We start from the raw sequence: 12,148 nt of genomic DNA, 5'->3' as shown, positions 1-12,148 counted from the left end.
ATGATTTCTTTCCAGTAAGGGCAACTGCATGTATAAAAGACCATGTTATTGTTACACATCATAGCTGAGGGTTGTTATGGTGGAGAAAAATCAGAACCATAGACTGGTTTCAGATGGAAGGGACCTTGAGCTCATTAAGTTCCAAGCCCCCTGCCATGGGCAGGGAAACCTTGCTCCAAGCCCTGTCCAACTTGGCCTTGAACACTGCCAGGGATGGAGCAGCCACAGCTTCTCTGGGCAACCTGTGCTAGGGAGGAAAAACTTCCTCCTAATATCTAATCTAAATCTCCTCTCTGTCAGTTTAAAGCCATTCCCCCTTGTCCTGTCACTACATGCCCTTGTAAAAAATCCCTCTCCAGGTTTCTTGTCAGCCCATTTAGGCACTGGAAGCTGCTCTGAGTTTGCCCTGGAGCCTTCTCCAGGCTGAAAAATAATTCACATCCCTTACCAGCCTGTCTGGGAAACCTTACCTTTTACTCCAAGTGAAATTTATCACACTATGAGCCCTGCTGAGGCAAAATAGATAGCATGTTACAAACTATGCAGTGCAGCATAACCCTTCTGTGATGGACCCAATAAATCCTTCCTCAGCCACTCTTCCTCCTCCCATAGCCCTATGTGGCAGGGAGAAGGGCCATGCCACACACTATTATCAATCCTAGCAGTGTATGAGATGTTGGATTCCTACTTTGCTGTCCACACACCAGAGCAACAGCCATCCAGCCAGTGCAGGGCTTGGGCACATGGGCAGGAAGAGCTGGAACATAAGCAGTACAGTTCCAACTGAGGGCACCTCAGCTTGGTCTTCAGGTGAGAATACAAGGAAATGAGAATTCCTCAGAGATATAAAACTCTTTACATTAAGATGAGGGGGAAAAAAAAAAAAAAAATCTCATTTTCCTTTTTGAGGAGTTCCTGCTTCATTTATTGTGTTTAATAACACCAGAATCTAGCACTAGCCCAGAAAGAATCTTGATCACATTACAGGCTTCATTAGCAAATAATTTTAGTTGGATAGATCATTGTCTAACTTATGACTACACTAAAGCATTTTTATCAAAGTTTTGGCAAAAATAAGTAATTTGTCCCTTACCTATTGTTTGTATTACAATGGCACCCAGAGATGCACTAAAGAAAGACTCCATGAGGCTGGATGCTCTGGAAACACAGACCAGAAAACGTCCTAACTCTGGAGAGCTTACAATCTAAGAAAGTTTTGTAGATATTTACATTAACAAGTACTTTAGAAGTTTTATGCTTTGCAAGGTTCAAAATTATCAGAGCAGATCCAAAACACTCAAATATTCAGATTTGGTGGCCAATTTCCCACACCTGCCACTTCATTCACCAAGTCAGTCAAATGTTGGCATCAATTTTAATTTTCTCCATAGTAGAATAGGAAGAAACCCATTCTGACAGGATGGTGAACAGCACTACTGCCATGATCCTCTACAAGCTCTAGGGAACTTGGATGACAATGGGCCTTAAATGCTGAACTCACAACTCTTGCAGGGAGGGTAATTTTCAGAAGTTGCTACATCTCTAGTTTCAAGGCAACTACAGTGTTACAGGACAGGTTTCCACACCCTGACACACCAAATATATCCATTAAGCTTTGAAAAATTCTTATAATTTAAGGTAATTTTGTTTAATGTGCCATGTAACCTATAGCCAAGAGTGTTGTTACCGGTTCATCTTTTTAAGACAAAAAATAGGGGATATATGGAGGCAAAAATAAACTCTTAAAACCTCTATGTACTGACATGTAACATGCCAGAAGGAGAAAGAATGACTGTATTAGCTAACTGTAGGTGTTTTGGCTGAAGCTATGAATCTATGTGGAGTATTTTTGTAATTGTTCCTCGTGATCATTGTTGCCATGTTGCTGTTGGTAATGCTGGTACAATTTGGACCCCCGGGCTCCCCCTATCCCTTCTGCTGCTGGAAAGTGTCCGTTGGACATATTGAGTATAATGGAGGTCAAGGATTTAATGTAGTTTTTGGCCAGTGTGAGAGTCTCTATTTTGGACAGTTTGTTCTCAGCTCTCACATGAGGAATCACCTCCCGCAAGGCCTGGAACGCGTTGTTGAGCTTGTGCATTCTCTGCCTCTCCCGCTCGTTGCTTTCCAGTCTCCTCAAATGCCTGTCCTTACTGCTCCAAGGATGCTTGGCTCTGGCTGGAGCCATCTTGCTGCTCTCCTTGCTTCCCCCATTCCTCCTTTCTTTGTGCCGCAAACATTTCACCAGTTCTTTTTTCCCCATTGCTGACTCTTCAGAAAATGCTTCTTTGTCAGCAGTGTGCCTCTGCTGCTTTCCTTTGGTTTTAGTCTTCATGTTTTGGTAGATGTATTGGTATTAGGCATCAGTGTGCTGTAAAAACATGAACATCATTAACTGTTGCACAGCTCCACACTGAGCAAGTGATCTGATGCAGGTTTGATATGTTTGTTCACTTGTTCACTACTGGAAAACCATCATCAGCTCCCAGTTTAGTGATGTTCATTTTAGAAGTTGTGAACGTTATCAGTCAAGATTACCTGTGCAGATGAACAGAGGAGAAAATCCTTTTTTAGAGAACAACAGATCCTCCTTCAGCTGGAAGGAAAAGGTTACAGAGGGAGCAGAAGCAAAGCGAACAGAACCATTGGAACAAAGATGCAGTGAACCACCTACTCGTGTCCTCGTGTATGGGAAGCCAAGTGAAAACTACACACCTCTACTTTCTTGTAAGCAGGCCTCAAAATTCTCTTGCTGCACATAGCAGAAAATGGTCTCCAAGCTGATCCAGTCTTCCCATGGGAAAAGTGAATCACAACTCAAAAAAAATAACAGGAGTGCAATGGTCAATTAGGTTTGATAACACATTCCCTATATTTTGATCTCTCATGCTTCTGTCTTCTCCCAGGTCTAGTTACAAGTTACAATAAAACCATACACCACCTCATTGTACATATGCAGGCTTATGTGTGGGATACTAAAACCCTCAGGCTCTTACTCAGAAACTAATTTCTCCTTGAACTCCTGGTAATTGCTTTTTGTAGGAATAGGTTTCCACTGTGTTTATGAGCAGTCCACTAGAGGGAAACATGACACACGAACTCCTACAGAAGCTCAGAAACTCCCAGCTGGCAATACGTTTTCACATGCAGTGTTTCTGCACTCTGGGCGAGTCTCCACCACACACAAAAATAATCACTCCCCTCTTCCTACAGCAACCAAATAATGGTGGGGCTTAATTGCAGTTTCTGCCCTAGTTTAACAGCAGCAGTATTTATTCTTCAGATTATCCAAAAAGCCCCAGCAATGTTCCTTCCTCACATGTTAGCAAGGACAGATGACAGCACTGAAATCTTACCTTCCCTCAGCCCAGATTCTGTGCCAACACTATACCAGAAGGCAGCAGCCCCACAGCAACCCCGCCTCCAACACCAACCATCAAGGTTACTGAGACTATTTCCATAATGTTTTTTTCCAGTTTCTTCCAGTTCATATAGAAAGGTTTGGACTTTTAAAAAAATGTTTCTATGCTGATGCTGTGATGTAGGAGCAGTTAGTTAGTGAGCCAATTAAAACAAAACCAGCCCCAAAGAAACCTAGCCACAGGTGCTCGCCTGTCCCATCAACCTTAGCTGGAGCAGGTGGTGAGCAGTTCCCAGGTGTGCTGCAGTAAATATCACTTCCCCTCTCATTTCTTTAGAGACATCTTCAGCTGCTCAGCATTCACAGTCACTCGGTTCTCTGCCTGTGAGGCCATCCTGCCCCCCCCGGGTTCCTTACCACCAGGAAGGCAACTGACAGGAATTCACAAAGCAGTTTAGTTATGGTAACACCCAGGTGACAAATGCTGAAAGACAGCACTGAATGGTTTGTGTTGCGGGAGCCTAGAAGAAATGCTAGAGACATACAGGTATCTTAAGAGAACAAGACTAAAGCCAAGCTCTGTGTTTGTTCCGGACCCTTAATCTAACTCACTTGGCAGAAAAGGTGTAACTGCAGGACAGAAAAATAAAGGCAGGCACAAAGGAGACCAGTCAACTTCCCCCCTCCAGCACAAAAAGCACTGTTAGGGAGAGCAAAGAAATGAGCAGCTGCTGGTGGAAAAGAAAACAGCCTGCAGGGCTTGGTGAAGAGGAGGTTTGTGGAGGCAGCCAGCACAGAATGCTGGAAGAAAATCCAAGAGAAAGGAGACTTCAGCAAACTGTGGGAGCAAAGTAGCCTTTAAAACTGCAGGCTGGGGAGAAGCAGGAGGGATGACGTGGTAGAAGAGGGTGCAAGCCTGAGAAACACCCTCATGGAGCTGCAGCGAGGCTGCCAGGACCCCCGAGGGAGGGCATGGGTGTGCAAAGAGGAAGTGGACACAGAGAGGGGATCAGGGGCAACAGACTGGGATGGTCAAGAGAAACTAAAGAGAGAGCAACCAAATACCGACAAGCTTTCTACCCTCTGCATCAGTCTGGCATCCCTTTTCTGTGACTTACCACTGCCACCAGCTGTGGAGAAGGTGTCTAGGGCTCGAGGAGTGCCATGGCAGAGACCCATGTGAAGCCAGGAACAGCAGCAGGGGCCAGCGAGGACCCCAGGACCTGCCCCACGCTGAGGCCCGGTCAGGCCGGAGCTGGGCCCGAGCGCTGCCCCGGCCCCGCGCCCGCAGGCACTCGGCAGGTGGCTGCGACACGTCGCTTTAGCGGCGGGGGCGGGCCCGGCGCGGGCGGGCCCTCGGCACCTCCGCGGCCGCGAGTAACGGACCCGCCGGGGAAGGGGCGGCCCCAGGCGCGGCCCGCGGGTACCGGGGGGAAGCAGCAGGCCCAGGCAAAAGAGTCCTGCAGCGGCACATCAGCCCTTCTGCTGCCGGTACCCGTTTTACCCCGCGAAGGGGGGAGATGGCCCGGAGACAGCATCCAGTACAAGGCTCCTGGGATTTGGATGGGCACAGAGCTCTCGGTGACCACAAAACTTTAGAGGGTAGGCAGCGCTCGGCTGGGGCTGAGCAGTTGCGTGTGTGTGCACCGAGGTGCTGCCACCAAATGATGGATGCTAAGCCAGGCAGATCAGTGCCCTTGCAGGAGGAATCAAGTCAGTACCTCATCAGATGGAGGAGAAAAATGTCTCTGTGCACTCTGTTCTGCCAAGGACGGTGCAAGTTTCCATAGCACCTTGTATGACAAGGGCCCTCAGCACTTCCATATCTTGCAAGAAGGCTGCTGATGATAAGGATTTCAAGTGCTCAAATTCTTTGATAACAGGTTCTATTTAAGATGACCAATTTCGTGCTATGGGATCTTTTACATCTGTTCTCAGTCATGACCACTGTCTTGGTCAAATTTCAGCCCAGTAGTTATATTTTACCTAATGAAGTTAAGTCATCTTGATATCAGTTTCTCATTCCCAGGTCTCAACAGTTGCCAGGACTCAGAACAGCTGCGATGCTGAGGGGGGGCTTCCACAACAGCCTCCATAACCAGTGACACTGCTGCGATCCGTCATCACAACCTTAACCGTAAACAGGTTAAAAGACACATACACTGCCTCTCGGAGTGAATGTCTCAATCTCATGTTAGAGCAGCTACCAAAATACACGCAAGTACTACATTTACCTGGTGATCTTGGGTCCATCCAGCACATGCATTTAGATTAAAAAATAAAATCTTCTAGAAATAAACTGAATTAATATAGACAAAACACACCATTAACCTGTTTGCTGACAGGACTGGTATCTCCATTCTTCCTAAAGATGCTTAGTTCTAGGATTAAAAGCAATATTCACCTTTTAGAATTACACTGTTTGTATTTCAAGTAGTGCTGCTTTGTGTATACACCTTACCTGAAGCTCACACAAGGTGATATTAGAAGAAATTAAAGGCAACTACAATATTCCGTGTAGACTCATCTGCTTTGAGTTTTTGGTACCTTCTAAACTTCTGGACACTAACAAATATATCTTACAGCAGAACTACACTGTGAACCTGATCCACTGCTGGCATCTGCTTAAGAATGAACAAACAGACAAAGAGATTATAAATATATAACTGTATTTTATTTTTAATATTAAATATTTTTAAATTACAAGCAGTTTCTTGAATCACACTATGCATGATAATCAATATACAGTAGAAATTACAATTTAAAAATGTACACAATTTAAAGACATTTTGACCTGAAATTTCATTAACTATGATATATTGCCATAAACCTCATACCTGTATTAAATTACAATAGGAAAACCTCATACCTATGATTTTGTTACATAGTTTCTCATTTACAAATAGAATTAAACATTATATATACACACACATCAGTACCATTTTATCATTTAAGTTACACCTACATCTGTGCAAGTTCAAACAATTTCATAAACAAAACTAAGTCATATTCAAGTTTCTGAAAAACAGGCTGCTGGTATTACAAATACTTATTTTCAATAAGTTTATATGATGTTTGACTCTCCTCTAGATAGTTTTTTTTCCAGTCTTGTACCAAAACCATTAACATACAAGGATATTTCTGTATGACTTAAAGCTGAAGTAATTTTGTACACTCTGTTCTTATTTAAGGCTATTTCTTATAAGGCTAATATACTTGGATTCCACCTTTCACCAACTCCAACAAAAATAGCCATGTCACTAACAGCTGACAATGCTGACATTTTAGCATAGTGCTTAATCATAAAATAAAAGTCTTTCTACCAACCAGCCTCCTCATGAAAAAGATTGAGTACTACATAAAAATCTGCTATAAATACTGATAAAAAGAATGAGGCTTAAATGGCTTTCATTAGTGCATCAACAAGGAGATGAAAAAATGTTTAATCCGCTCATTTCCATGAAAATGGCAGTTTCCATAAATGCAGTTGGACACACAACAGATCTGTGGCTTGGGGATTTGGGAGAGTACAGGTGTTCTACGAAAACCGGACACTCTTCTCGCTCTGTTGGCTTCTCATGACAGATACTAATTTTTAAGCAAACTTCCTTAGGTGGGGAAAAATCAGCTCTTTTAAATGACTTTAGTAGCCAAATTGAGACAATGCCTTTCATTGTTCACATAATCACAGTATTCCACTAGAGAGGGAATTAAAATGTAAGCAGTCCTCATAATAAACCATTGAAAATAGATACATGTACTTCTAAACTGGAAACCATGCCTAAGTAGCTAGTGCAAGAAATTACATATAGTTTCATGAATTTGTAATCAATCCCCTTATTATAATGTAACATGTTTGGAATTACCGATTTATCTTCACTGTGCCACTGACTGCTAGGCAGATATTTAAATATTGCTAATAGTTGATCAGAGTTTTAACTATAAATTTTTTCCAAAAAAAGACTATTTATATTATTGTAATCCAGCCTACTGGATTACTGAAATTAAAATTCATGTTTAAGTGAGGTGAGTCAGCTTAAATGTTTCTTTCTCTTCATTTCTTTTCTTCTTGTCTTCTGGGAACAGGTTGCCCAGAGAAGCTGTGGCTGCCCCATCCCTGGCAGTGTTCAAGGCCAGGTCGGACAGGGCTTGGAGCAACCTGATCTAGTGGAAGGTGTCCCTGCCCATGGCAGGGGGTTGGAACTGGTTGAGCTTAAAGGTCGCTTCCAACCCAGACCACTGTATGGCTAAAAAGGACATTACCTTGCTTATCATCATATGTATCCCAGCTCATTTTGGAAAAAATGCTCCTTTATCAACTCATTAGCAAATTTGGACAAAGGAGTAAATTTTCACTTCCTACATAAGATTTTCTATAGATTTCTATCAAGCAAAGGAAATTCTTGATGTGCAAGATAAATATATAATTTTCCAGAATGATAAGAAACAAAATGCACAACCAGCTTGTAACATTCTGGAGTATAAGCTTTTATTTAACCTTGGACTGTATTTTAAATCAAATGATTCAAAATTAAGGCTGAACTCCAGGTCTGATAGATTTTTCACCACGCAAGGCAGATAAGCCCAAATATGCTTTGCAGACCATTACAGAGTTTCATTCTTACTGTGGTGAGGATTACAGAAGACAGAGGAGATACCTTAAACCTAGCTGTGTCAAGGAGCTTGATGTTGGAATTATGGAATTTCTAAGCAACAGTTTGTGCACAAAGTCTACTACCTATATTTTAAATATTGAAAGTAGTGCACAGCTTCCTTAAACCCTCTATAGTATACACTGTAAGCCTGTATGAAGAACTACGTGGCTTTGCCTCTTAAATCATGTTTTTGGAAGAAGTCCATGAAAAAAATGCTATTCCTTACTCCATACCGAAGAACAGTTCTGACTAACTCTGAACCTGATCAGAAAAAGTCATCTCAACAATACATTGGCAACTTTAAACAACATTATCACTGAGTCATTCCCTTTTGATCGGTATGGAAGCCATTCTTGTTAAGGGCTAAATAATGCTGGAAAAAAGCAATTAACATATTCCTGTCATTTTAAAACATACTTTAAAAAAATCAAAATGCATATAGAGGTATACAAAACCAAACTTTACACATCTGAAAATATCTAGTCCTCCCATACTTCATGTGATGAAAAGTCTCTGGTGACTGGATCTGGACACAGCGCATTTGGACCACCCTTATCTGAAGCCCTGCCAAAATAGCCACTAAAATACAAAGTGTTTAGTATGTTAGTACATTTGTATTTTAGGACACTAAGCCAGGTAAACTCTTCCTATCAGTGTTTCCTTCTGATCTGCAGCTGCATAAGGCATTCCAAGAGGTCAGGGATTTGTTTCTCAACTGAACTCATTTTGGAGGAGTAATTAAGGATTCTTCCTCCCCATCCAGCAGTTTAAAGATTAAACTAGCTAAATGCATGGTAGACTATGAAGGTTAAACATGCCCACACTGTATTCCCTTCCCTACAGACAGCTTCAGAGCAAACTTTACTATACTGTATCTTTTGGTCAGTATGTGTTTCAAGACGTACCACGGAGTCTTGCAGACATCTTATAATAGGTTTGGTTAGAAAGGGTGCAAAACTGGGCATTAATTGTTAATCTAACTCTTAACTGTCATAACATCACTGAGAGGTAGATTTACCACAGGCCTCTGAATGGCAGCCCCAATCTACAGTCAACAAAAGAGTGAGCTTCCAAATTCACAGAATGTACAGCTGAAGGGCCACATGTGCCCAAATCCATTCCATTGAAATTAGTCTTTTTATAAGATTCATAAATTCCACAGTTTTGTACAGCCAATTTTTCCTCTTCTCTCTCCAAGGCAGAAATTGTAGTAAAAACTGGAAGGCCCTTTTTTAATTATGATATAGTCAGATGCTATTACAGTTTAAGCAGTCAGTAGGATTATGTTCAGGAATTAAGAGACATTATCTCTTACATCTAAAAACTCCAGAGTATATCATATATTCTTTTCCAGTTTCCTATAAAACATGAACACTAACAATCAATCTATAATCATTATCATTTAGAAATGGTACTGAACATAAGATTTCAGCAAGTCTAACGTAACACTCAGAAGTTATGTACGCTTTACAAGTACCGTGCATGGCAAAGGCTACAAAAAGGACAAATTAAACTGGATAACTGGGCCAATTCAACTTGTCTTATTCTCCTTGAAAGATTTAAGATTTTGATTCTGTACATCAGGAAATAAAGGAAGAATAATTCATAGTGCAATTGTAATAAGCAAAGTAATATGTAGTGATATCCTCTTGAATAAATATGGCTCACTACTGATCAACTATTATCCATACGGTTTCAGCAACACAGCCACCTGTTGCACTGGACAGTTATACACAGTTCTACAACAGGTGTATGTTCAAATAGATAATGAACTACATGGAAAAATATAAAAAGAATATTATACAATCTCATACATAAACCAGACTGTAGTGTAATTGCTTTACTTAAGTTATCTGAAAAATACTTCAAGTACTTGAAAACAGCGGCAGAATCATCTTTCAATGAAAAGCAAAATTGCACTGATTTAAAAATACATTACAAAGTTAAATACACATTCAAATTAATGTCCTGATTTAACATTGCTTTCAGTGTTTACTTTCATTTCTTAGTACTTCTTGATTACCTGCGTTACTTCAGGAGGATCCAGAGATGAAGAAGTTTTAGACACAAAGTCTGCGTGTTTTATGTATGTAGTCCGAGGAAGTTTTAATTTAATCTTTTTCTCCATCTTCACTGCTTCCTGTTAGTAGAGGAAAGGTCATACGGTACAATGAGATTCTTCTGCACAACCCTCCCTTCCTTGCAAGGCTCTTCCTGCAGCTTGGCATTCTGCCCTTTTGCACTTCCAAGTTTTGGTTAATCTTTCCCTACAGCTTTCAACTACTGTAAACATTTGGTACATTTGTACACGACATCTGCTTAAATCACACCGTTCAATGTCACTTCTTAAGACACATGAGGCAATGCAGGATCTCCATAATAATCTCTCTTATCTGTCAGTTACTAGGCAGCAAGCGTTATCTTATCAATAAGCACAATATAAGAACAATACAACTCCATATAACCCCAATTACATATTTGCCATTAGCAAGGCTCAGCAACCAGCAGTATTTAATAATGCAGCATTTTATCAAGACTAATAATATGCTGAACTGATTGAAGTCTGCTTGGGTTTGCTTCTCTTAACCCTCAAAAATGTATCAAAGCTTAAAAAAAAAAAAGCTTTCTGTTACAGACAAGAAAGCTACTATTAATAAATACTGCTGGTACTCAATATTGTTATGAACAGATTGATTCTCCTAAAACTGTCTTACTCACAGCTCTAGAAAACATGCTGCAATTCTTGTATGTCAAGAACGCACTTTCTAAGAAGCAGTATGAAAAACTGAACTATAAAATAAGCTTAGACAGCAATGGCAGAAACATTATGTTCTAACATCCTCACCCTGTGCAATGAAAATAAAATTGTGACTAATGACAGCACAATAATGAGATTTATTCAACTTGCCGTAGTATGGCAGCTATAATCAAGTGCTTAAGGACTGCACAGATTTCATAACTATAGCACTATTTCTTTTTTAACAGGAAAATTGTGAGCTGATCCTGTAAACGTTCCACAGGATATTCAACCACGAGTTTGTAGCAACTTGGATGCAAATAATCTCAATCTAAAAGGAAAGCTATGTCTTAACTGAAATACAAGACCAGCCATAACTTTTACAGTGTTAACAATGCATTTCTAAATTAAGTATTTAAAATAGAACAAGATTCCTCATATCTCTGACTTCTATCTTTGAATAGAGTTTTGAATTTGTGGTTCTAAATAACTACATCACTTACCTCCTTGCTCTATATCTGAATCTGTAAGATGCGTAAGAGAAAAGCTTGCCATGTTTGCAGGAGAAATAGAGAATCTGGAATAAGGGGACGTATGTGACCAGTTCTGATCAAGAGTCCGGGAAGGTGGAGGTGGAGAGAAATACTTGGATGACTGAAGAGGTGATTTAGAACTAATAAGACTATTAGCTGCCTTTGACATAAAGGATGGCTCTGGAGAAGAGAAGTCATCATCCCATTCAAAACCCCCACCTTGAGGAAAAAGAAAAAAAGAGAATTGACAATAATGTAAAGTCATCTCTAGCTTTAAAAGCAAACTCCTGGAAGGCTGCACTAACCCAAACCAGAACTTGTAGTTTTTCTGTTCTAGCCCTCAGGGGTCACAAGATTTGTCTCCCCTAGTTTGGTTGCCTTCCAAGATACCCCAGACACATCAATGTATAACCAACCAGTATCATATCACCAGCTCTAATGATCAGTAACACCAGTACCTGAGCCTAGCTAAAGTCTATGCCCAGGATGCAAAACTGAAGCCAATATGGTACAGTGAATTCACAAGTCACATATCATTTAAATGACATTTCATTAAAGGCTATGCACAAAACAGCCTCAGCCCCCGCTGTGTATAAATATATTCCAGTACCTTCTTCATCTGTCGAGCTTTCTGAATTTGCAAATCTGTTTAAGTAACTAAAACTTGAAGGTGGAGCAGGAGTGCTGCAAGAGTCTTCTCCATTCAAGTCTACTGCATGGTTTCCCAGCTCCTTGGTCGGCATTTCCTAAGGCAAACACAATAAGTTATTTAACCCTCTTGTACACACAATGTATCCATGCTCACAGATGCAATCATTCCAGAAATACACTCCCCACTGCCACCATTAAATCTACTGTGGAA

General features: G+C 40.8%; 2 protein-coding genes across 5 annotated transcripts in view; both read right to left on the bottom strand.

Moving 5' to 3' along the window:
- Positions 1–900: 900 nt before the first annotated feature.
- BHLHA15 (basic helix-loop-helix family member a15) lies at positions 901–4,599 on the bottom strand. The gene is made up of 2 exons (XM_030484347.1): positions 4,480–4,599; positions 901–2,371 (listed from the first exon to the last, which is right to left on the bottom strand). The coding sequence occupies exon 2, from the start codon at positions 2,333–2,335 to the stop codon at positions 1,835–1,837; it is 501 nt and encodes a 166-aa protein (XP_030340207.1). The 5' UTR covers positions 2,336–2,371; positions 4,480–4,599; the 3' UTR covers positions 901–1,834.
- A 1,281-nt stretch (positions 4,600–5,880) lies between these two features.
- LMTK2 (lemur tyrosine kinase 2) overlaps positions 5,881–12,148 on the bottom strand; it is a 44,596-nt gene continuing 38,328 nt past the window's right edge. For 2 of the 4 annotated variants that reach the window (XM_030484344.1, XM_030484345.1), the window contains 3 exons: positions 11,897–12,032; positions 11,257–11,505; positions 6,017–10,156 (listed from right to left, as the gene is read on the bottom strand). In XM_030484344.1, coding sequence (XP_030340204.1) covers positions 10,128–10,156; positions 11,257–11,505; positions 11,897–12,032 — 414 coding nt within the window. In that variant the 3' untranslated portion in view covers positions 6,017–10,127. Of the gene's footprint in view, positions 5,986–6,016; positions 10,157–11,256; positions 11,506–11,896; positions 12,033–12,148 lie in introns of those variants that run through there. The other 2 variants (XR_003991158.1, XR_003991157.1) reach the window with 2 other exon arrangements.

The sequence above is a fragment of the Strigops habroptila genome, chromosome 4 (assembly GCF_004027225.2).
Source record: "Strigops habroptila isolate Jane chromosome 4, bStrHab1.2.pri, whole genome shotgun sequence".
Lineage (NCBI taxonomy): Eukaryota > Metazoa > Chordata > Aves > Psittaciformes > Psittacidae > Strigops > Strigops habroptila.
This window is presented reverse-complemented; position numbering and strand designations above follow the sequence as displayed.